This window comes from Gadus macrocephalus, chromosome 7 (genome assembly GCF_031168955.1).
Source record: "Gadus macrocephalus chromosome 7, ASM3116895v1".
NCBI lineage: Eukaryota > Metazoa > Chordata > Actinopteri > Gadiformes > Gadidae > Gadus > Gadus macrocephalus.
In genome coordinates, this window is record NC_082388.1 from 2,100,251 (window position 1) to 2,126,206 (window position 25,956).

At 43.7% G+C, this 25,956-nt stretch overlaps 1 protein-coding gene across 1 annotated transcript; it reads right to left on the reverse strand.

Moving 5' to 3' along the window:
* Positions 1 to 173: 173 nt before the first annotated feature.
* Positions 174 to 24,246, reverse strand: LOC132460717 (MOB-like protein phocein). Its single transcript, XM_060055584.1, has 8 exons — positions 24,157 to 24,246; positions 23,061 to 23,123; positions 22,041 to 22,141; positions 10,324 to 10,366; positions 6,114 to 6,200; positions 3,927 to 4,006; positions 2,560 to 2,671; positions 174 to 1,384 (listed from the first exon to the last, which is right to left on the reverse strand). The coding sequence occupies exons 1-8, from the start codon at positions 24,214 to 24,216 to the stop codon at positions 1,202 to 1,204; spliced, it is 729 nt and encodes a 242-aa protein (XP_059911567.1). The 5' UTR covers positions 24,217 to 24,246; the 3' UTR covers positions 174 to 1,201.
* Positions 24,247 to 25,956: the final 1,710 nt, after the last annotated feature.

A 25,956-nucleotide genomic window follows, 5' to 3' on the forward strand; every position in this document is an offset into this window, starting at 1 on the left:
TTTTGAAGCTTCAGATTTTGATAGGATATCATTTTAAAGAACTAAGGTTGGTCCCCTGGTGCTGTGCTGAATCACTCAATAGACCTCTGAACAATTTGTCCCCCTCACTTCTGAAATGTTGGCTGCGTCCGGGCACTAAAATACGTTTCAGACACGACTGAACAAGACGTATGTTAAACAGTATATATTTTTTAATAAGAAAAAACGTGAATGCAGATCCACCAGGGATGACGATAACATCAAATATATAGTTCTGTGACATTTCGGGTACATTTATTCATCACACCTAATCAAGATACCTTTGATGAGATGTTTGTGTTATTAAAAACCTAAGGCCGCTTCCGGACTGTTGCACGAATCCTAGCACAATAAGTTAGCATGGCGCTGCTATTGATTAGCCGGTTTAAAAGTAGCCTATTTACACTCTGCTAGCTGACAGTCGAGCTAGCTTGGTACTAGCGTCATCCTACACACCCAAATACCGTTTGTGTTACAAAATAGATCGGTTTTAAATACCGAACTCGACACAAATGAAAGATAAAAGTATGCAGAAATCCATTTGACCCGACAAATGCGAAATGAAACCGAAGAAAAATAAAGTTATTAAGAACCGCAACGCACCAACAGTGTACCCCCAGATAGAAATAACTACTCCATACATCATGCTTATTAACGGGTTCCACACAGACAGAACAAATGTACACCAATTTCACCCAGATTACCCGAAAATATTTTCCTGATTATCAATAAATTTATCTGGATATTCTAATTGAGTGGGCCATTTCAACTGCTAATTTATTTATTTATCAATGTTTTTTCAACCTTTGCCGAAAAACGTAACTCATATTTATTCACTCCAATAAACTCCCGGTAACAGCGTCATCCTTTCATACCCAAGATGTATTTTGTTTACATCGGAGGATGACCTGGCACAAAAGGTTTGTTGCAAAAAAACTTTTACGTTTAGGGTAGTGTCGGTGCCAACGTAAGGATTGTCATTTAGTTTTGGCCGACGTTTCTCCCGATGGTCAATCATTTTGGCATTCCCACGGTAATCTCCAAGGGCGACGTAAACACCACAACCTGATATGAACAGAACCCATGAGTTACCACGCCGAAACCGCCGTTCGCCGACGATTTCGAGGTTTCAGATACAAGTGCGTGTCGGCGAAGTGTCGTCGTCGTCGTGGGCGACGATGTCTCAGTCATCGGCAGCGGCGACGGGGTCCTCCTGCGCGGCCCCCCCCCCCTCCTCCTCCTCCTCCTCCTCTTCCTCGTTGGCCTGGGACTCCTCCTCCATGATGGGAACGATGAGGTTGTCCTTGGACATCAGGTTGTACTTCATGACGAAGCGCGTGAAGCGGTGGCACAGGAACGTCTCGTTCTGAGGAGGAACGTTTTAGTAAAGTTAGTGATCCGGGCTCCAGAGTGCGCCTAATTTGGGCGCACATGCGCCTAGAATTCGGGGTAGTGCGACCAAATATTTTATTTGGGTGCACCGGTGCGACTGAAAATGTATCTGGTATAATTATTATTAATTTATTTTTTTACAGAGCAGTCTATTCATAATATTGTAATGACCACGGAAAGGCAGTGAATGAAGTATTGATTAGACAGCGATTTATTAGATACCTAATAAACCGTTGGAACACGCAAGACCGGTAACAATAGCAACGCCGGTAAACAAACCCGCCAAGCCCAATCCAGGGGCCTGTACTACGAAGCTCGATTAGAGGGTTAGCGAGGTATGTTGAGCTGAAAGCCTGGGTTAGCTGTACCATGAAAGTCGATCTCTTTAAGCGTCGCTGTATCACCATTGGTGACTTACGCTCGCAACCAAACCTGTTCGGGAGCAGCTTTTCAGCGAGTCTACCCGGAGATCGGCTACTTATATCGGCGTGCGCAGCTTCCTAGCCCCTCCTCCGATAATGGCGTCACCATTTGTGGGTGTTCCCATGGACCACGGCGCACTTATCGTACAGGCGTCTCTCCGGAGACAGAGGGTTTATTTTATGGTCGAAATATTATTAATCAATGGTGTAAATATCGACGGTGCCCCCCCCCAACTCAGCGCAAGGCAGGCACGGTCCAACGCCGCCCCCCCCCCCCCCCCCCCCTCAACAACTCAAAACTTGGGTGCACCATAAATACGTGCTGGTGCACCCAAATTAAAAATTTAGGCGCACCAGTGCACCCAAGGAAAAAGTTAGTCTGGAGCCCTGTGATCCCATGGTTATCTTGTTAATGTACATGTACGTTTACATTGAGGGGGTTTATCAGACGCTTTGATCCAGAACGTCTTACAATCAGTCCATTTGTCAGAAGGAAGAAACAACGATATACCTCTGTGGGTACAGTGAGGATGTTCATAGAACCAAGTGCCAAGCACTGACCATCACTAGGTTAACCCATTCCCCGTAGACAACACAGATAGCTAGGGTAAGATGGTTCACTATGCCAAGTACTGTATTCAAGTGCCAGGACATACAATGCACAGTGCACACAAAGGTACACACAGACACACACACACTATATTGGGTTCAGAGCCCCCGTCTGTACCTCGTAGGCGTCGAAGATCTCCCGGTGGTGGAAGTAAGCGTGGGAGAATATCCGGTAGATTCTCCGACACACGGAGCCCAGCTTGGCCACTGAAGACTCCTTGATGCTCACCCTGCCAAAGAATGAGCGTTAGGTTTTAGGGCTGGATTAGACCTGCCGTAGCACCAAGCGTTGCTGCAGCATTACGCGGCCAGAACACATGATAGTGAAGGTCTCCACTTGGGGCATCCACAGTTACATCAGATACGGAAATCCTGCAAAAGCACGAGGATCGCTTTCTCATGTAGATAAAAAAAATGGAGACGCTGGTGAGGAAGAACTGATCATTTTACTATTGTTAAAGGACAAATCCGGTGTAAAATGGATCTGGGATATGTTTAGGATAATAACGAGTTGGAATGTTTGTTTGGGAGCAAAAAAGCGCGTATAGACGCATTCTTAGGTTGGCTGTTTTTAGCCAATTCTACCAAAACGCAATAAACGATAGGGGCATGTGTTATGGTATACGCTATTTTTAACCAGTTAAAAGGCTCCAAGGGTCTTAACATATAAAACGAGGCATTGATAACTTTGTGAAAGTGTACAGATTGTTTATTAAAAAGGTCATTTTATACACACAATACCATCAGTAGTACCCGTCGACCCCATCTTGTTTTTAAGACTCGATAAGTAGATTGGCGAACAGAGATTGCGTGCGGTTGAAGGATGGCACAATCTGTGTTCGTCAATCTACTTATCGAGTCTTAAATACAAGATGGAGTCGATGGGTGAACTACTGATGGTATTGTGTATAAAGTGTCCTTTTTATAAACAATAAAGTTTATTGCGTTTTGGTAGAATCGGCTAAAAACAGCCAACTGAAGAATGCGTCTATACGTGCTTTTTTGCTCCAAAACGAACATTCCAACTCGTTATCATACCAAACCTATCCCAAAACCATTTTACACCGGATTTACCCTTTAAGACGGCGACAGAAAGATGAATGGAATGAGTGCTTTGGTGGTCGCTCACACTAAACCATGCTGTGGGCGTGCATGAACCATGAACCAACCCGTCGGCGGCAGGCTGTAAACAGTGCCGCGCTGCGAGTGACGTATTAATCGTGCGACTCAACGAATCGATGACCAAATTCGTTTTTAGCAATCGACATTCAGACACACATTCAGACACACATTTAGACCACATTCACTCATTCAGACCACATTTAGACCACATTCACCCATTCAGACACAGATTCCCCCCCCCCCCCCCCCGACGGCGGAGTCGCCCCGCAGGGTGACAGCCAGCTGGTCAGGAGCAGTCAGGGTGGGGCGTCTCGCTCAGGGACACCTCCAAACTCAACGAGGGGGAGCCGGGGCTGTGATTACCTGCTAGGGAAGTACTTGTTGCTGTTCAGGAGGCAGGCTGCGCCGTCCAGAGTATGTCTGGTGTAGTCGATGGCTGGGCACTGGGGGGGGGGGATACAATGGTACGCAAATGTTTAGATAAATGACTTTAAATGACTCAAGATGTCCACTGTGAAGGACATCATAAGGGGTACCTCTTTTGGGGGAGAAACACACACACAAAACCGCAAACACAGAGAAACACACACACACAGACACACAAAACCGCAAACACACAGAGAGAAACACACACACAGACACACAAAACCGCAAACACACAGAGAAACACACACACAGACACACAAAACCGCAAACACACAGAGAAACACACACACAGACACTAGAGCTGTAGCGATGCGTCGATGATGTCGACGCGTCAACGTCAAAAATTTGTCGACGTCAAATTTCTCCGTCGACGATTTTCGACGGAGAAATGGACGAAAGTCACAATAAAGGAAAATGTCCGCACACGAAATCATCAAAGGTATGGAAATACTTCAAGTTAAGTCCTAAACGGAAAGGTGTTGTGATTTGCACTCTTTGCCAAATGGAGTTGGCATATCACAAGAGCACGACAGCAATGTTGGAGCATCTCAAACGAGAAAGTATCTCGTGCACACGAGAAAGTATCTCATGAGCATGGGGAAACATCGTGCGCATATCACTGGCAGTGTGTGTGTGTGTGTGTGTGTGTGTGTGTGTGTGTGTGTGTGTGTGTGTGTGTGTGTGTGTGTGTGTGTGTGTGTGTGTGTGTGTGTGTCAGCGAGTAGGTGGACGAGCGAGGAGAGCGAGCGATAGCGTGCGTGTCAGTCTAGTGAAGTCATGAACGAGTCCGGTTGTGTGTAAGAATAAAATACCCAGCCTGTCAAGAATCGGTGGCCGCTTCATTCCATCATATTCCGACCTATAAGCAGACTCACTGTCGGTCAAAGTAAAGGGTCATGCCCCCGAGAGCGCATCGGACCTGGAGGGAACGTATCACCTGTGCTCCTCGGTCTGGGAGCCGACAGCAGGAAAGATGTAACTCGTAGTTGGAGGCGGAGCGCAAGAGAGTATGCGCACACATTTTTTTCATGTCCCTTTACGGGTTCTGTATTAAATAAAGTATATTATTAAGAATTTTTTGGTATTTATTTGAGATACATTATGGTTTTTATTAATCGAGCAACAGAAAAAAAAAAAAAAAAACGTCAAATTGGTCATTAGATTAGTCGACTAATCGATAAAATAATCGCCCGATTAATCGTTTGATAAATAATCGTTTACCCCCAGCCTTAACAGACACACACAGACAGACACACAAAACTGCAAACACACAGAGAAACACACACCGACACAAAACCGCAAACACACACACACACACACACAAAACCGCAAACACAGAGAAACACACACTCACACACAGACAGACACACTCTCACACAGACTTCAGAATAGACTCCATCATTAATCTAAAGGTGGTTTGTGAGGCCTCTTCAGGGTACTAAGGGGTACCTCTTTGGGGGTCATCATTAATCTAACAGTGGTTTGTGAGGCCTCTTCAGGGTAATAAGGGGTACCTCTTTGGGGGTCATCATTAATCTAACAGTGGTTTGTGAGGCCTCTTCAGGGTAATAAGGGGTACCTCTTTGGGGGCCATCATTAATCTAACGGTGGTGGAGGCCTCTTCAGGGTACTAAGGGGTACCTCTTTGGGGGCCATCATTAATCTAACGGTGGTGGAGGCCTCTTCAGGGTACTAAGGGGTACCTCTTTGGGGGTCATCATTAATCTAAAGGTGGTGGAGGCCTCTTCAGGGTAATAAGGGGTACCTCTTTGGGGGTCATCATTAATCTAAAGGCGGTGGAGGCCTCTTCAGGGCACTAAGGGGTACCACTTTGGGGGTCATCTTTAATCTAACAGTGGTGGAGGCCTCTTCAGGGCACTAAGGGGTACCTCTTTGGGGGTCATCATTAATCTAACAGTGGTGGAGGCCTCTTCAGGGCACTAAGGGGGACCTCTTTGGGGGTCATCTTTAATCTAACGGTGGTGGAGGCCTCTTCAGGGCACTAAGGGGGACCTCTTTGGGGGTCATCATTAATCTAAAGGTGGTGGAGGCCTTTTCAGGGCACTAAGGGGGACATCATTAATCTAAAGGTGGTGGAGGCCTCTTCAGGGCACTAAGGGGTACCTCTTTGGGGGTCTTGTGCGCCGCGCAGAGGAAGATCCACTGCTCCGTGGCGGTCATCTGGGTGCACGTGTCTGGGTGGCACTCCCCCTGGTGGCCAGAGAGAGAACAGCGCGTCAGAATGAGCTCCTCCATGTTAGCGTTGGGTCCGGGGTCTGCTCCACCTGGAGACCTTTCAATGCCATCGTCTCCTTCCCCATACCGCCGGCTGTACTTCAGTACTCTGCCGATACCGAGCACATACCGCTACAGAATAGACCATTTTCTTTCCAGAACTAGATCAATTCTATTTATAATCTTTAATTTGAATAATACTTTTGTATTCTTTTAGTTGCGTTTGGTGTTTGGTCGGAGATGTTTCCCATTCTGACCATCCGTGCCCGACCGCTAACGAACGCAGCGTCATTTATTAAATGAGCTAGTCATGTGATCGGAGCATGGACTTGCTCACCCCTACCCGCTGCTGTTTTATAATGCAGTATCAGAGGTAATGCCGATACTGTGTGTGGTCGCGAAACAACTCTACCCACGGTGTAATCGGGTAGGACATTGATCAGCATCATCAGGTTGGAATTGTGGAAACACAGACTTTCATCTTACTACTATAATAGCAGGCCTGTCGCACCAGTTACTCAAGTTACTCAAGCAGACTGCAGCCCACACACACAGCACGGGCGAATGCATACATACACCGCAAGCACGCACATACACACCGCATACACACACCGCACACACACGCACATGCGCACGAACACACACATACACAGACACCGCACGTCAAGACAAAGGCAACAACATATACACGGAAGCGCACGCACAAGCACACACCGTACGTAAAGACAAAGGCAGCGACAAACTCGCCGAGCTAAGACTTTGTTCTTAAACATTACGGCTCTGCCGTCGACAAACTCTCGCAGGTAACACGTTCTGTCTATAGACTGTAGAAATTGCGATAAAATAAGGGAAGAGACAATTTCTCACCTCGACAAGCAACGGCGGGTCGTTCATTTTGTCACATAAAAAACGTTAAATTCAAACATCGCACGACCGGCTTATCAACACAGAAGTGACGTGATTCTTAAAAGGGATAGTGTCCCTGTAACACAGAACAATTCTTTTTCAATGACAGTATGCTGAATTATGTCCATCACAAGACTACACTTTGTTGCTCAAATGTAATATTAGGGCGCACTCACACTAGGCCATCTGTACCGTGCCCAAGTCCGTTTGACACCTCTGAGCCCCTAAAGTCTAGATCGTTTGCCTAGTGTGAGCACGCCAACCGTACTCGAGTACAGTTCAAATCTGTGGCCTGAGCACACTTCGGCCAGGTGTGCTCAGGCCACGGTACAGACGCTACTGAGCCGACACGCGCACACGCACGGCTACGCAACCTGAGCTGGATGACGTGTAGTCCATGCGATCCTTCTACCCCACATGCAAGAATAAGTTCAAGACCGAGCCGCGAAAAAGGCGTACACAAAACGGCCTATTTGGAAGTGTAAAAATGCTCAGAGAGGGCTGTATCTGAGTGGAACGGCTCCAAATAAGCCACAAAGTCAGTAAAGTGTCAACTGTGTTCTCAGTGTTCTTCTACGAAGCAGCGGACGATGGCGGTGACGTATTACGACGTGATGACGTATGTACAGGAGGCAACCGTACTCAGGCCAAGTTGAGATTGCCTTGTGTGAGCCCAGGCCAGCGCACAGGGGGGGGGGGCAATCGTTCTTGAGCACGGAACAGATGTGAAATGGACTTGGGCACAGTACAGAAGGCCTGGTGTGAGTGCGCCCTTACTCTCCTGAATATACTACCCCGAGGTAGTATTTTCTTCTGTAGGAAATGGGAATTACCTTGTATGTGAATGAGGAGAAAGTCTCACACCACTTCAGTGGGCGTGTTGTTGACGCTTTTGTATGTCATTGAGTGGCCCCCTGAAAGATAATCAGCCCGTTGCCTTTTGTTCACTGAATGGTTCAAAAATATTTAAATGTTGGCACTGCTTTTAAGAGTCATTTGTGGTGAACGAATGTTATACGTTGTAACATTATAGGCAAAATGTTATTATATTATGCGCTCAGAAATGTGTTACATCATCGACTGGGCTTTCCATATTATTGCTATGGGTTTAATTACAACTAGGGGTCTAGCGTGTGCGAAAACTCTAGTCATAATACTAATAATAATAAATGTTATTTATAAGGCACATTACAGCAAACAAATGATCTCAAAGTGCTACATTGCACAAGAGGAAAGGGCTGAAACTAGGGATATCCCGATCCCCCCCGATCGGATCGGGCCCGATACTGGGTTTTTAAGGTAGATCGGGATCAGCAGATCTCATTCATGGCCGATACATATTTATCCATCCATATTTTTTCTATATATATATATATATATATATATATATGTGGAAATTGCGTTGAATGAGAGATATAATTTCGCACGTTGAGCACAATAAACGTGTGACTCGTTTATTGAGTTAGAGAAACCAGAAAATCAAAATGTGCTGCAAGTAAACGAATCCCGCATCGGGCTGTGACGTCATGAGACGCTCGTAATCCTTAAAGGGACAGTGGAAAGAACAACACATAACAAAATACTAGGGGTGTAACGATTCATGCGATGCATCGATGAATCGATCGTCAGTCCTACCGATTCAACTAAATCGATCTGCTAAAATAAATAAATAGAATGAATCCCTTTGGCTTCACCAATAATCAATATAAATGTTTTAAATCGTATGAATCGATTATGATTAATGTTTTAAGACTTAGTTTACACGTTTATTTTGTGAAGCGCAGCTCGGTAATCCGTAACTCTGTCATCAGCTAGTCAGCTTGCAAAGAAGTCCCACAAGAGTTTTTTTTCTCCCTCACCCTCTACTGGTGCATTTCAAACATGGCAGAGAGCGGCAGCGAGATTGTTAATGCACCAAACAGCAAACTTGAAATCCAAAGTGTGGAAGCATTTTGGCTTCGCAAAGAATAATGGTAAAATTGACAAGGGGTGTGTGACGGGGCGCATAGCTTCCATCAATGTTGCCTGTGTGTTTTTGTCTTGTTTGACTATGTATTCCGTTACCTTCCTACTGTTTTAAAATCATTTATCAACCATGTCATTTATCATGCGCGCTACGGCAGTTTAATACAATCTTGCAAGTACCATCATTACAACGTTCTGTTTAATACCATTTACCATTAGCGTAATCTGTTCTGTTGCAATAACCATTCAAACAAGTATGTCGTTGTCAAATTCCAGGTTTGTTTATTTAGTTTAAAAGTTACATGTTAACACAGCGTAAATGTTCGGCTTATCAGAGTCTCGTCTAGACTTTGTATTAGGGAATGTGTGCCGCGTCAACGGGGTTTAAATTAACGTCATAACTTCCGGGTAAACCGGAAGTGACCCTGAGTTTTTGTAATTATGTTTATTGCAGTTTTTGTATATTTTGGCTATGCCAAAATCTAGCAATAATATAAAGGTCCAGTATGCTTAAGTTCGAATTGATGTTTTTGTGACTCTCAGGCCCATTCAGTTTGTTTAGTGAAAAGTATTTTTCTTTTTGTTGATTTTCGTTTTATTTTTATTGCCTTATGGGCCTTAAATTGGGAAAATAAAAGATCCCATCTTTTTCCAAACTTCTCGTCGGCTCCCGAGTGATTTTCCACCTAGTTCAAGACGCTCCAACACATCTACCCATGACAGGGTGTCACATTATTGCATGTTTATTTCACGGATATAGAATTTTGGTTCAAAGTTACTGAATCGAATCGTGGTTTACAGAATTGAATCGAATTGTTAAAAAAAAAAAAAATTGTCCTTGAATCGAATTCGCCAACTACTGAATCGTTAATCGAATCGAATCGTCTGAAGCCAAAGATTCACACCCCTACAAAATACTGTAGGTGAATTATGTTACACTCACTACACACATCCAAAATCCAGTATCGGGAAATATCGGGATCGGAAGCAACATGAAAATATCGGAATCGGATCGGGAGCTAAAAAAACTAAAGGCAGAGAGAGGCTGCATATACCAAAACAAAAACCTGGGCACAGAGAGGCTACATAAACGAGAATAAGGTTTAAAATAGCAGTTTAGCCAAAGGCTTTCCTAAAAGCCTTTATTTATATAAACCGCAGTCTGTGGTGCTCTTAGATGGTCGGGTCGCCCATATGTACAACATACAAACATCAAACTGAAGTGTACCTGTAGTTTGACCGCCAGTCCATTAAGCTCCAAGCAGAACTGCCTGAAAGCACAAACGTTTTATGGTTACAGTATGTTGTCGTTTTGTCACGATAAAGCCTCAGGTTTTCACAAAGGAGTCCACAGGCATTTGAAGCACCTCTCTTGACATTTCTACTGGGATTCAGGGACAGATTTGCACAAGCAAGTATTCAGGGATTTTCGTACAGTGAAACAAATACCAAATAAGGAGCAACAATCACAAATTAATGCAGGCTTTCATGAATCGGAAGGTAAATACTAATGTGTCGTAAGTTGTGGACTAGTCAATTGATCAGTTAACTGGTTATAGACCAGTTTTGTGAATGGGGTTTTGTTTGGTAAAGCATAAAATATATTTGAGTTAATCAAATGGCCATTCACTCATAACAATGCAACTTTTTGCCCTTTTATACAATCAATAAATGGATCCATGAATTAACGTATAGAATAAAAATAAGCTTTCTCAGATCAAGTGGGGATTACCTACCGTTTAATTACTTCAGCAGCCCAATGTGGATTGAAAATAAATAATACAATTATAATATTTATTAGTGCTGCTGTCAGTTTAACGTGTTATAAACGGCGTTAACGCAAACCCATTTTAACAGCTTTAATTTTTTTAGCGCGCGACTAACGCTCTTTTTGCTTGGCAAACAATGTTGTTTTTTCACCTGCTGTCTAGCAACAACTAGTCACGTTAGAAAAACTACAACACCAAACCGGATCTAGCTACAGCGGAAACAAAATAACAAGCACGCCGCAAAAACTTGTTGGGGCAAGCAAGGATGCGGAGCGGATGTTTGTGTTTGTGTGTCACTCTGTTCGAGAGTTCAATGCTGTTACATCTTTCTGACCAATCGCAGTTCAAGGCCCACCTGGGCTGTACCACTTCGGGAGGGGCCGATCAGTTACTCCCCTCTAGACAATATCGACTTGGTTGCGACGTTGACAGTTTGTGAGTGTTGCGTCTGTTGTGTTGAGCGAGGGAGAAGTTGTGGGAGCACAGCTCAGGCTGCCGGACGGCGCTGCAAGGAACTTTTATAAACGCAATATTGTTATCCCCCAGTAATCAGCCCGACCGCGCCGAAATGTTAACGGCCCACCGGGAATACTCCCGATTACCACTCCTCCACACTCACCGATTACCACTCCACACACAGTGTGTGTGTGTGTGTGTGTGTGTGTGTGTGTGTGTGTGTGTGTGTGTGTGTGTGTGTGTGTGTGTGTGTGTGTGTGTGTGTGTGTGTGTGTGTGTGTGAAATTAACCCCCGCCACACGCCATTTGCGGGTGGATTTGTATGGTGGCGGGTGAATTGTGTCACTTCACCCTCCACTGTGTCGGGTAATAATTTCCAGTCAGGTCCGTTCAGATTTGCATATTTCAAACATTCGTTATACGGCGCTGCACAGTTCCACAACCATTATTGTCAATAGGGATGGGCATAATTAATCGATGCTCGATAATTGATTAAGAAAGAAGATTGGTTAAGAAATGCGTCAATCAATTTATATTGTTATCGATCAAAAGGACGTTGTGTTGCATACTGTGAGTCTTGAAGCATTTAATTGAATATCACTATGTGTGAGAAATAACAAATCTAACCACCAGGGTGCGATGTTTTATTATTTCTAAGGACAAAAACGGAACAGCCAAATGAGCGGCAGTTGACTTGTGACGCAGCTCATTTGGAAACTTGCCAGCAAGATTAGCCTAAACATGAAGCGGTCCAAGCGAAGTGTTGCGTGGGACCACTTCGATTTAAAAAACGGAGACGTTCACTGTACACACTGTGATGCCGTGTACCAGTATAATTCCACGACGACTACTATGATGTATCACTTGAACAACTCACATCCGACCTTGTTGGCCGGCAGTTCATCCTCCTCTCAACCTACCATCACCTCGGTCCTAGCTAGGAGGAGCTGCGACTCACAGCGGGCAGATAAAATTACTAAAGGAATCTGCAAGTTCATTCAGACAGACATGCTGCCTATAAGTGTAGTTGAAGGCAAAGGTTTTGGGAATCTGATGGATATAATGGAACCAGCCTATCACATTCCATCACGCCGCACAGTCACCAGACTCATTGAAACGCAGTATAAAGAAAGAAAAGAGGAGTTGTTTAAAAAGTTGGCCACAGCTGAGTGTTGCTCTCACGACTGCTGGACAGCTTTAACAGCTGAGAGCTATATTACCATCACTTGCAGTGTTTCCCACACATTGACGAGACTATGGCGCCCCGCCATAGTCTAATTTCGGCCGCCATAGTCTCTGCGTGCACATGAATTATTATTATTAATAATTTATTTTTTTTGCTCAGACGAAGTTCGTGTCGCTCTCATTGGGATTGCATGAGAGCAGAGGCGCTGCATCCCATTAGGCATACCAGGCATTTCTGTGGGAAACACTGACTTGCCACTACATTGGCGATGACTGGGAAATGAACTCGGCTGTCCTGTTAACAGAAAGCCTGCCAGGCCGCCACACAGCCGACTGTCTCGCGGAGAAATTGAATGGGGCTGTGGAGCAGTGGGGAATTGAAGGCCCAGTAATCGCCTGCGTACATGATAACGCGGCCAATATAGTCGCTGCTAACCGTCCAACCAGAGTCAGCTGGGTTTCCGTTGCCTGCTTTGCCCACACCTTCCAGCTGGCCATAAATGACGGCTTTGCACTTTACCTGAATCGGGTAATCTCCGCGGCTGGCAAACTGGTTGGTCACTTTAACCACAGCACAGTTGCCAGCAAAGCGCTGCAAAAAAAACAAGAACAAATGGGCCTCCCAAGCCACCGGTTTATTCAATCATGTAAAACACGTTGGAACTCGGTCTGTGAAATGTTCGATCGGCTGGCGGAGCAACGGTGGGCTGTTGCTGCTGTCCTGTCGGACCGCACCGTGACCAAGCTCCAGGACGCCAGAATCCTGGAGCTGAAAGATGAGCATTGGCAGCTGATGGAGGAAATGCAGCCTGTGCTGAGAGCACTAAAGTGTGCCACCACCGTCATGTCTGCGGAGAAGGACGTCTCCATCTCCAACACTTATCCCATCACCTTCGGCCTCAACAATGCCCATCTGGGGCCGTATTCACAAAGGATTTTAGGGCTAAAAGTAGGTCCTAACTGGCGAATTTAGGAGTAACTCCTAAAAATAATGGGCGTGTCACTCTTAAATGTAGGACTCCTAACTTTTTTCACTAAGAGCAATTCACAAAGTATTTTAGGCCTAAAAGTAGCACCTAAGTCTAGGAGAGCTTAAAAGTCCTCAAGAGGACTCCTAACTCACTAAGACCTATTCACAAAGAATCGTAAATGCCTGCGAGACGAAATGTTAGGGTATTAAACTTGTTGTGGAGTTAATCGCAATGCAATAACATCCCCGACTAACAGGAATAATCCGATTAGTCCCGAAATAAAATGTTTGGCCACACTACGTTATTTAGCAACAGGGGAAATGCAATTTTATTGGCTATATCTATCGCAACCATCAGTCAGCAGTGCCATAAACTTCCCTTTGAACATTCAACAATTACACAGGATCAAAGCCAACTTCATGGCAATTGCAGGTATGGCCGGTGTGGTCGGTGCTATTGACGGGACGCACATAAAAATAATTGCGCCATCAAAAGACGATGACGTGTTCGTCAATAGGAAGAAAGTGCATTCCATCAACATGCAGGTTGTTTTTGATGCAAATTTTAACATAGCCTACTGGATGTTGTTGCAAAGTGCCCTGGATCTCCAGCTACCCATGATTCGCGCATTTTAATGGAGAGCGGTCTGAGGCAGCTTTTTGAGATGTACCAGTTGGTTGTCACTTGCTGGGAAACAGTGACTATCCATGCAAGACGTGGCTCAAGACACCCTACCTCAATCCACAACCGGGAGCACAGTTAAAGTATAACATGTAAGTGATTACGCATATTACGCTTAGTCCTACGTGTAAAACACATCGTATTGGCTCTTTGACGCCTTTTATTTGTTGAATCCATATTTATTATTGTTTACTGATTTCTTCCATGTATGCTAGAGCACACAAACATACACGAAATGTTGTGGAGAGAGGAATTGGGCAGATGAAACGTCGGTTCATGCACAGTCATTACTGTATGTGCCATTCTACACAACCTCCGCAAGCGGAGGAACATTCCACAGCCAGACGATGATGATGATGATGATGATGATGGCGATCAACATGACAATGAATTTGGCCGTGTGGAACCGAGTGGACTGGTATTTAGGGATCACTTTAAAAACACATTTTAGGTAAACACCTTGGCACAAATCAGTCAACACTTGTGTAGTTCATAACATTTATTTTCTTTAAAATTTTACGTATTTTTATTGTTTGCTTTCTCTCTCTCTTGAACGTGCAGGCTACAACGTCATTAACGTGGTCTGCACAAAATTGTCATCATGCGTGTATTCTGCTAACTGCATATGATACAACTTCATTTCTAGCCTAGGCTATTTCCTTGTTTTACGGTGATTCAGTGGGCTCGTCTGAACAACCAATCACCGAACTGACTGCTTCTAAACTCGTGCACGAGAATTGACGTAATCCATAGCAACGGCGCGTCACTCTTAGTTCACTCTTTGTGATTTATCCTTAGTAAGAGTAGGTCTCAGCGGCTTTGTGAATAACTTTTAAGAAAAAACTCCTACGTAAAATGTTTTAGCGCGAGTTAGGAGCACTCCTAGCGGTAAGATAAAATGCTTTGTGAATACGGCCCCTGATGCGCAAAGAAGGAGACGGGCCCAAGGTTATCGAGTTCAAAACTAAAGTGCGGTCCTCCCTCAGCACCCGAATGAATGTAAGCTACATTTAGTTAAGTTTCAATATGCCCAATAGCAAAAATGTTACGAGTAATAAGAATTACAACATAGCCTATACTTACATGCCTCTTATTGGATAGCCTAGATACGTTTTCCATTTAGCATTATAGATGCACAATTATTTCTGATTATTGATTTCCCCGCATCATTTATTTTCAGGTTCAGTCTGCTGAATTTGTATCATCGGCCCCCATGCTTTCAGCAATGTTGGACCCTCGTCACAAGCACCGGAGCTTTCTGACACCTGCACAGACAGTAGTTGCTAATGCGAAATTAGTTGAACTGGGAGAGGCAGTGGAGACAGGCCAGGAGGCTATCGAGCAGGCTGGGGGGCACGCGGACGAAGGGAGCGCAAACACTGGAGCGGCCGCAGCCGCCACACACGCATCCGCTATGGCACTTCTCCTCGGGGAGCAGTACTCCATTATACTGGACACTGGCATTGACACAGAGGTTAATAACTTTCTGAAGGATACCCCCCCACCCCTGGATTGCATCCCTGCCGACCGGTGGAAAGTGAATGGAAGAAGGTTCCCCAGGCTGTCAAAGTTAGCACGACAATACCTCTGCATCCCCGCAACTTCGGTCCCGTCAGAGCGGGTGTTTTCTGCTGCTGGACTGACAGTTACAAGGCTGCGTTCGCGTCTGACCCCCGAGCATGTTAACATGCTTATATTCCTAAACAAAAATATGTAGGCTGGAGTTACTGTATGCTATCGGACAGTAGGGACAGTCACCACCGTATGCGAGTCGCTCTTTTTTTTCTTAATGTGTTGTCTCTCGCTCCGCTTTTCTTTCGGCTTGGTGCTTCTTGGAGTCGTTACATTTTGCCAAAACGGTGATATTTTAGCAACAAGTTCAGCCTTATATATGTTCAATAAGGTATTGCTTTTAGATAGACTAGTTCATGCAATTGTTTGTAAATGGGTGGCTCATCTTTTTGTTGCGAGCCTTTTCCGCGCGCCGGCTGCAGCCTATGGGCCTATGGGCATTATATGTCGGCCTTTTTTCCCCCTTTTTTTCCCAAAACAGTTATACAGTTTAATGCCCACTTTTAGCCTACTGCCTTTGTTTGATTATTGTTGTCCGATAAGTTGGCTACTTATTGTAATTGGAATAGGCTACAGATTTAGTCTTGTTTCCAAAACTTTAAGAGCGCCTGTAGGCGCATTGTTCAGACTTTACGAGCGCCGCATAGGCCTATAACCTATAATGCCTGTATTTATTATTTTAAAACTGTTAAACAGTTGTAGGTCTTCAAGTTAACTGTATTGTATTAATGTTGGCCCATACATTATTGTTGGAATAAAGATTTCATTGATAAAAACATGCTGCATTTTGTATTTTCTACCAACGGGAATTTCAATATAGCCTATAGAAAAAAGTTAATGATTAATCGATAATTGATCGATAACTCTAGCAATGCTCGATCAAGGAAATTTCTTAAAATGCCCATCCCTAATTATCAACATCCGGCCCCCTTCTTCTACGCCTCTTCTGCTGAACTGCGACTGTCAACATCCTGGATAATATACCAGTAACATGGCTCTCAAGTCCACGCATTCAACGTGAGACAGACGCAATTCATCCCATGCACACGCTCACACGCTATCCTGGAAATTACCAGAATAGCGCCCACCAATTTGGGCTGCTATTTAACATGTAGGAATCAACACTTTTAAAAAATGTGTGTTGGAATTTCAAAATCGTCTGGGATTTTATTAAAGCCTCATAAATGTTCAAATTGAATTTTGCGTTGCGTCTCTCTGGGTCGTTCACAAACTAGTTAGGCTACGCCCTCCCGTACTCAGTTCTGTTCGCTTTGCATTGGTGGAAGTGAGTAGGGGGAGTGGTTATGCAGAGCCTTCAGATTGGACGGTTTGACTTACTCAGTTACCGTCGTGTTTTGTTTTTATTTTTTTACCATTATTGTTTTATAGGCAAAACAATAATGACAAACATTAACACATTTCTCCTACAGGGGATTGATAACATTCTATCGGTTGAACAGAAAGAAACACTTGGTCATACTTTATACACTTCTTTGCCACAGCATTGGCCTACTGAATGGCACAGATATATTTTCAGCATTGGACTGAATGCCACATAAATATATAATTATGTTTTTGCACGTTTGCAACGTTTAAAAGTTCAAGGTATAAAGTTCAAGTATATGCCTCTACTTGTATTGCTTAAGCCAATGGCCTTTTGAGGCAGTGTTTTTTCTGAATATTAGTGTTAAGGGCCAATAATGCTTACTATCATACGTTAGTCACCCTGTCTGTGGACACATTTCTATGCAGTCACATGTAAATATAAAAAAACAAATGTTCCTATTGACTTATGATGGTGTAGCCATGCATGTTGTTTTATTGTTAATATGTCAATTTGTTTTTTATTGAAAAACTTTGTAGATGAATTATTCCCAAACTTGTCATCGTAACACCTTTGACATAAACATGGCAGATACCTAGGGCTGTGCAATTAATCGAATTTCGATCGCGATATCAATTTTGGGGTCAAACGATCTCCAAACTCGTATAATCGAGTTGAAACGATTAATTTGACATTTTCCATTTTAAAGTAGGCCTAGAGAGTTTATGAAAGTTTATGAAAGAGACGCGCATGCGAAAGCATTCAACGCGGCGAGAGGGAGTACAATCTAACAGGCATGCTGCATCAGGAAGTATGCCGTTGGCAGGAGGCGGGACATGCCAGTGAACCGCCAATCAGCAGCATCGACTGTTGACACATGTTGGAGTAGACCTACCGCGTGGAATCTAAAGTTTCAGTAACGTTACAGTTTGATGAACGATAACAAGCTCCTATAGCAGACTTTAACTAAGAGTTCTTTGAGGCAGAACTGCCAAGTACATCTTGTATATGTATTTCTGTTTAACAACAATATGATCTTTATTAGCCATGTGTTTGTTATGGCTTTGTGACTTTTAACTTTGCTATGGAGAAATGCTGGGACCGTTGTTCTCTAGACATTAAATAGGTTAAGTTAATTTTGGATACTTATACGTGTTTCTGTGATATTTGATTGTCTTAATATATTGTATTCATGAAATGTTTTATAAAAATCAAATGTTAGATTCAGAATGTTGTGGCAGACAGTACACTTACACACGAAAAAGGTTTTATTTTGGATACTTATAATATACGTGTTTCTATGTCATAATTGATTGTATCAATAAATGCATGTTTTCAAACTCAAAAATAATCGTTTGAATAATCGTGATATCAATATTGACCAAAATAATCGTGATTATGATTTTTCCCATAATCGAGCAGCCCTACAGATACCTGTGTATTGTTTATCATATGCGGTAAGATTGTAACATTTTCAACTCAGTTCCTTGGTAGCACCTACTTACAGTAAGAATCAGTTCTGATGGAAAAAATTATGTGTATGAAAAACACTTTTCTGATCTATTGTTACTATTATATTGTTTAAAATGTACGCATATATTAAAAAAATAGATAGCGTATAAAAAGTGTGTGCGTGCGTGTGTGTGCGTGTGTCGAAACCCGGTTCTATCAAGGACCCGGTTCCACTTTTTTCAAAACCCGAAAATCATTAACGTTTGGGCTAATCGATACCACAAATGTATTAATTTTTGTCCTGTAGGTCCTGTAACGTAATGTTGTGTCCCTCGAGTCGCGTCACGGCAAACATGTATTACAAGTAAAACAAGTGAAGTCTGGCGGTTAATTTTGCGAAGATGGCTGAAAAGGGCGAAAATCTTTTATTGTAAAGGGGGGAACACAACCTCAATGGCCAAGCACATTAGCATTGTGCATCAAATAAAGGCCAAATGCAGTACCTTCGACTGTCTCCTCCGTCTCCTGTCGCACCACAGACGGGCCCGTCTTAATCATCCACTCAAAGTACGAACGGTAATCGCACACACAGACATTGTCGCTATAGTCCCGTCAGTTAAAAATAGTAATCCAATCGTGAAAACGGTGTTGTAATCGGTAGCATACCAGCTAGTTATCTTAAAAAGTAAATAAAGTTTCAGATGCGCTGCGTGATGTGTTGAGGTTGGCTCAGTAAAACGACGGTTATCATGATGCGTTCAAATGTAACAGAGAAACGGTAAATTGAGTTTTTTGTGAGAAACATGAGTAATACTGTATTACTCATGTTTTTGTATTACTAATACAATTGTATAGTGCTATAATCATTTTAGTATATATAATTAAAACTACTGATGTCAATATTCATTAAGAATTACATATTTAATTTAAAATACAATTATTTATTTCCTAAATATTTTCCTCATCACTAAAAACACGTCGTATTTCCACCAATTAATATAAAAGTATCGATAGTGGTATCGATAAAGACTCGGATCGTTAAGGAGTATCGAAAATGGTATCGATATTAATAAATATTAATGATGCGCGTGCGTGTGTGTGTGTCAGGGGTTAAAATTAACCTTTTTTCCCCACCGTTTTAGATTTTGAGTTGTTGCCTACTGATAATATATTAAACACAATACATTATTTCACTGAAATAATATATTTATTTCCAGATGACAAGCAACACCCTCAGTCGCAGAACTGTGGTCTACGTGACCAGTTTGGCGACTGTGGTCGCAGAGCAGCAGGCTCTCGCACTGCTTGCCGCTCAAGCAGCGCGAGACTGCCTAATATGCCATCTTATGCACACCTTTTTCGCGGCACGGTCCGCACGTTTACACTGCCCGAGGTAAATTGCCTGCTTGAGCTAGAACCCCAATTTACCCTCCCGGACACTGCACACATTGGTGGTTTATTGGGTTTCATTCTGATGTAAATGTGACGGTTCCGCGGTTCAAAGGGGGGGGCTTGGGTAGAGGTGATGATGCGCTGTCTCCAAAGAGACAACGTAGCATGTCATCATGAGCAGTTCTAACTGAAAAGAAAGGAATCCGCGAGCTGCTGATCATGTAAGAGAAGGTGATGCAGTCGCATTAAAAAAAGACGTTGAAAGATGGTGCGATCTACGAAAGAGACCAGAGGAACTTGTAAATAGTTAATCGCGCTTGTAGCCTACACTCAAGAGATGTGAACTCATTCTTGCATGCGGGTGTCTTCATTCATAAAAACATTCGGGAGCAGAGTCTCCCATACATAGAACAATGTGTGAGCAGCGCCACAGAATCAACACCGAGCGCCAAAAATTGATTCAGATTTTTTATAAGCGTTTTTGAAATATAAATATCGTTCCGTTCATTCATCTCCGCGTAGCACTCTATCTCCCCGTCACTCGTTCACACACGCACAGAGACAAGCGCGCATACATGCCAATGGTGCGCGGGTACACTACCACTTATTGGATGAACCTGCGTATCATACATGCACTGACCGCGGAATCGCCCGCTCCTCTCAATGCGCCTACAAAGGCAAACCCGAAGCAGCGGGATATATATATGGGATAATGCATAGAACGCCGGTAATTATCGGGAAAAAATAAGCCCCGACAGGGCGAAACTTGCTACGCCCTGAATGGGCTTATTTTCAATCATGACTGGCGAGGTTCTCTACATTATCCCACTTATGAAACGGCTACTTGCCAAAACGAAAAAATAACTTCACATGGTGTGTCTTTTTTACAATTTATTTGATACCAGCATTCGTAGTGTTGATCAGCAGAGAAATAGTCTGCCAAAGACGATGACGTCGCTCAGCAACCGAAGACGCTGGGGTTGAAAAGTTACCGGTACTTGCGGAGTGGCGAAAAATCCGTTGTTTTCCTTGACAGCGGCCAATTATACTCATGATTATACTTTGCAACAGTGAATTATCAAATATAATTCACCGCCGGAAGTTGTGAAGGGCCCATGCAAGTGAACGGAGCGTTCCATGGCATTGAGAAGACCCGTGTAATAATTGCGATTAATGTGAAATGCTATGAATATATATATATATATATATATGAAATTTATATATATGACGGTGTTAGACCCCCAGGCCGTTCTGCCGGCGATTTTAATTCGCTCTGCAGCAGAGGCTGGCGATCGGGAATATCGGGAGGTCTCCCGGTGGGCCGGTCCACTTTGAAAATGATTCAAAGTGGACCGGCCCATGCGCAGCCCCGCCTTCTCCAGTGAACCAAGAAAGCCCGCGCCATGACGAACGGGGGATTTTACCCCCTGACTCACAACACAACAACAACTCTGAACAACACAAACGCGAGCGCGCCAGCCAATTGAACGAAGCGCAGTCCTTTTTCCATTAAATAAGTATTTTCCACCGACTGCAAACACGTTCTGGTTCGCAGAAAGTGTTGAAAACTTAAACAGAAAAATTGAGTCAGTGCCCACAAAATTCTCTTTGTCTCGAGGTCGACCCGAGAGAGAATAAAAATCCTCCCGATGACAATTAATTACGTCCCCGGGACGACGGGACGTGGTTAATTTGAATCCCTGGTGTAGGCGTTAGTCGAGAGCCTGGTAATGTGTATACGCCTACGTATGCTAGGAATATTCATAGTGGTTTAAATAATAAATGTTATAGTATTACCCGTCTTTGCTGAGCAAGAGTTTTGTTCGAAAGTTCAGTGATTGACACAAATTAAAGCCCGGGCTATTGAAGTTTTACGGTAGGCCTACCGCTGTCATGCACCTACCCGATGTCAAGTGGACCGGGTTGAATTCACTGCGGGTCTCTCTTCTGACTGTCCTTCTCAACACTCTCTGATCTCACTTAAAGGCTAGCAGCACGAAAACAAGGGATATTTAGAATAGAAAATAATGTGTGATTAATCGCGAGTTAACTATGATGAACTACGATTCAATATTTTAATGGCCTGACAGCACTCATTTTTATATTTGACACCACTCCATGTGTTTGTGCTCTCCCTCCGTACCTGAGGTGTTCGTACTTCCACACCCCCTCGTCCTGGCCCTCCGGCGGCTCCAGGATCTTGTCGATGTTGGCACAGTCCGACCGGATGTTCTGCTGTATGTACTGGGAGGCAAACGGAGTCTGAGCGGCCTAGCATAGCGGGAGAGGTGCTGGAATGCAGCCCTTTATGTTGCATGTTATGCCTTCAGCTAATATTGTGTGTTTGTACATCCTAGCACTTAATGTACACACTTATTGTATGTTATACGTCCTGGCACTTAATGCACACGCTTATGTATGTTTTTAATTCCTGGCACTTAAAGGTTGGGTATGGGATTTGCGAAACGCCAACAGATTTTGAAAATACACAACATAGTTAGCTAGCTCCAGTAGCTACCGCAGGATAGCAACCAACAGAAGCTTGCTCTGGGTCACGAGCTTTGACGTGCACGAAGGGGTCGTGCGGGGAGGGGGAGTGCAGTACGACCGTTTGATTGACGTACTTACTGTCCAATGCCACTCTGTGGTTCTGGAAATCATTGGCTGGAGTTTTTCGAGCCCTGCCCGTTCCACAGATGATTGACTTGTTTAATGTTCATGTCAGTACTTCTAACTCAGTGGCTGTAAGTGGGTTATGATAAGGATTTCAAGTAATTTTGCAAAAATGGCCAAAAAAGAGAATTCCATACCCAACCTTTAATGTATGCACATATTGTATGTTTGTACGTCCGGTCACTTAAAAACAGTACTTAGCGTGGTAGCATCTTATCCTAGCTGTCTTTGTTGTACACGGGGAAAGGGTTAACCTAGTGATGGTTAGTGATTGGCACCTGGTTCTATGAACATCCTTACTGTACCCACAGAGATATATCGTTGTTTCTCTTTCTTCTGACAACTGGACTTATTGTAAGACGCTCTGGATAAAAGCGTCTGATAAACAGTCTAAATGTAAACGTTAATGTATGTTGCATGTCATGCACTATTGGATGCATGGGTGTGGAGGAAGGGTGATGTTTAGGGTGGAGTTTATGGTGCTGGTTACCTGCTGCACAGCCAGGGTGCTGTCCATGTCTTCAAAGGACTCCTCTGGCCAGTTGTAGAAGTCCTGAAACCGGGGACAACAGAGCAGTGAGCGAACGCATCCTCCCAACCAACAACCAGGGGGTCACCTAGTTAACTAAACAACTAGTGATCCCATAGTTAGCTAGTGATCCCATAGTCTGTTAGTGATCCCAGAGTTAGTTGGTGATCCCATAGTTCGTTGGTGATCCCATAGTTCGTTGGTGAGCCCATAGTTCGGTGGTGATCCCATAGTTAGTTGGTGATCCCATAGTTAGCTAGTGATCCCATAGTCAGCTAGTGATCCCATAGTCAGCTAGTGCTCCCACAGTTAGATAGTGATCCCATAGTTAGTCAGTGATCCCATAGTTAGTCAGTGATCCCATAGTCAGCTAGTGATCCCATAGTCAGCTAGTGATCCCACAGTTAGTTAGTGATCCCATAGTTAGCTAGTGATCCCATAGTCAGCTAGTGATCCCATAGTTAGCTAGTGATCCCATAGTTAGTTATTGATCCCATAGTCAGCTAGTGATCCCAGTTAGTTAGTGATCCCATAGTTAGCTAGTGATCCCATAGTTAGTTGGTGATCCCATAGTTAGTTGTTGATCCCATAGTTAGTTAGTGATCCCGTAGTTAGCTAGTGATCCCATAGTCAGCTAGTGATCCCATAGTCAGCTAGTGATCCCATAGTTAGTTAGTGATCCCATAGTTAGCCGGTTTGCCTCAGTGGCTAGCGTTGTGCTAGTCTGGGGAATCAGCTGTCACCTGATGACAGCTGCACGGCTAAAGAGCTAGCTGGAGCTAACGTGTTTATCTGAGGAGAACTGACCATGTACGGTTATATTGATTCAATAGTACGTTTTGGGGTAGTTTTGCGCGATAAATAATAGGTTTTCATTTCGAAAAATGGGTCTCAAGGGGAGGTCGTGTGTAACTTCAGGCTAGCACCGTTAGCATAAGAGCTAAGTCAACGGGGACCATGCCTCAGAACCCCGTTTACCCCCGGCCGCCACAGAGTTTAAACAACGGATTGTACCGGGTCTAGAGTGTCCCTCAAGCGGGGGTACTGGTCCCCTTACCGTGGCTTTGGTCCCCGGTCGGTTCCTCCTCAGGACTGCGGTTAGCTCCGCCATGACCATGTCTCCAGTCCAGAGGTAATATCGCGAGACTGGAGCGCAGCTGGGAAGAATTCCACGCTGTGAACTTGCGAGATCTAAATAATCACGCGAGACTGAGGCGCTCGCTCTCCCCCCCCCCCCCCCCCCCCCCCACACACACACACAGCAGCGCTCCGCGTTATTGCACAAATAAAATCGCCTAATTTAATGCTTACCAATAACTTTGATACTTAGTAATGAAAATAATTATTTGAAATCTTTATATTGTAACGACCTCGCCGGTGACATAATGATGTCGAATCATTAGTAGGCCTAATTGATCGTAGTTTTTAATCAACCAAAACCAGGTCACTGAAACATAACCAACGGCAGACAACCGACCCAAAACAAACCCCGGTTACCCCGGCAACCCCCAACACGGTCTCACTCACGTGCAGGCCCCCACCCTGATTGACAATAAGAACTAGTGATGGGATTTTCGGCTCCTTTGCGAGATGCGGCTCTAATGGCTCTTCTTACTGTGGAGAGCCGGCTCTTTCGGCTCCCAAACGCAAACGGCTCCCCATACACATGTTTTACATTATTAATTAATTAATAGCTTAAACCTAATTTTATAACATTTTGTTTCATTATTGACATTGTTAAGCACTTGTTAAATTGACATTGTTAAATGCAGCATAACAATGCTTTATGAATAAAACCTTTATTACAAAATAGCACCACTTCCAAAAAAAATAACTTGAAAAAATGTGAGTTAAATATAAATACAAACACCCACCACAATACAAAAAAGTAGGCAATCAGAGCAGCTTCATAACAGAAAAGCCACAATACAAATATCAAATAAAGTGCTTTTAAATTTAAGTATAACACTATGACAAAACAAAACACAAGTTTTGAACCACTCACTCACTGTATTAAACACAGATACCCATCACAGTATGAGAAAAGTATTAAAGCAGCTTCATGCCAAAAAGGCATAATTTCAAGTATTATTTAGACCTATAGTGCTATTAAATTAAACATTTTCGACTCCTCCAGCAACACCGCTGCATGCGATGATCATGTCCGCATGTGTCTGTGCAGGTTGTTAGTGGAGCCTGCACGATAGGATATTCTGGTTTTGCAGAGTCTACACTCTGCCCTGGTGGAGTCTGACGTGGCATTAAAATGAGTCCAGATTTTGCTCCGTTTTCTATGGAAGCATATATGTAGCAAAATTCAAATGGCAATGCAATTTGCAATTTGCAATTCAATGAGTAATTACGTTATGCAATTGACAATGCATTATGCAATTTCATAATGTAATTTGTAAATACGTTATTCAAAGTGTATTTTAATATGCAAAGTGACAATGCAATCCTCAATTAAATTTGCAAAAGTTATAACAATAAAAATACAATAACATTTTGTCAAATTCTTTGAGTTCCTTTATTCAAATTGAAAAGCTATAGCGTCCCCGTGATTGCAATCCACTTCGCCACGCTCCGTGTGTTGCGATATTCAAATGACATTTCAATCCGCAAAACGGAATCCAAAGAGGAAATCCAAAGAGGAATCCAAAAAGTCAACTGGCATAACGGACAACGAAATACAATGCAACACATAACACACAAACTATTTAATTGTCCCAGGGTCGCTACATTGCCCCCCCCCTTCAAAGTTCCTCGTCCTCGAGGGAACAAACAAAGTCCCGGAAGCGACCCGGCACTCTCCTCTCCCTACGAGGCCGCGTTGGGGCCACGGGGGGCTGGGGAGAAG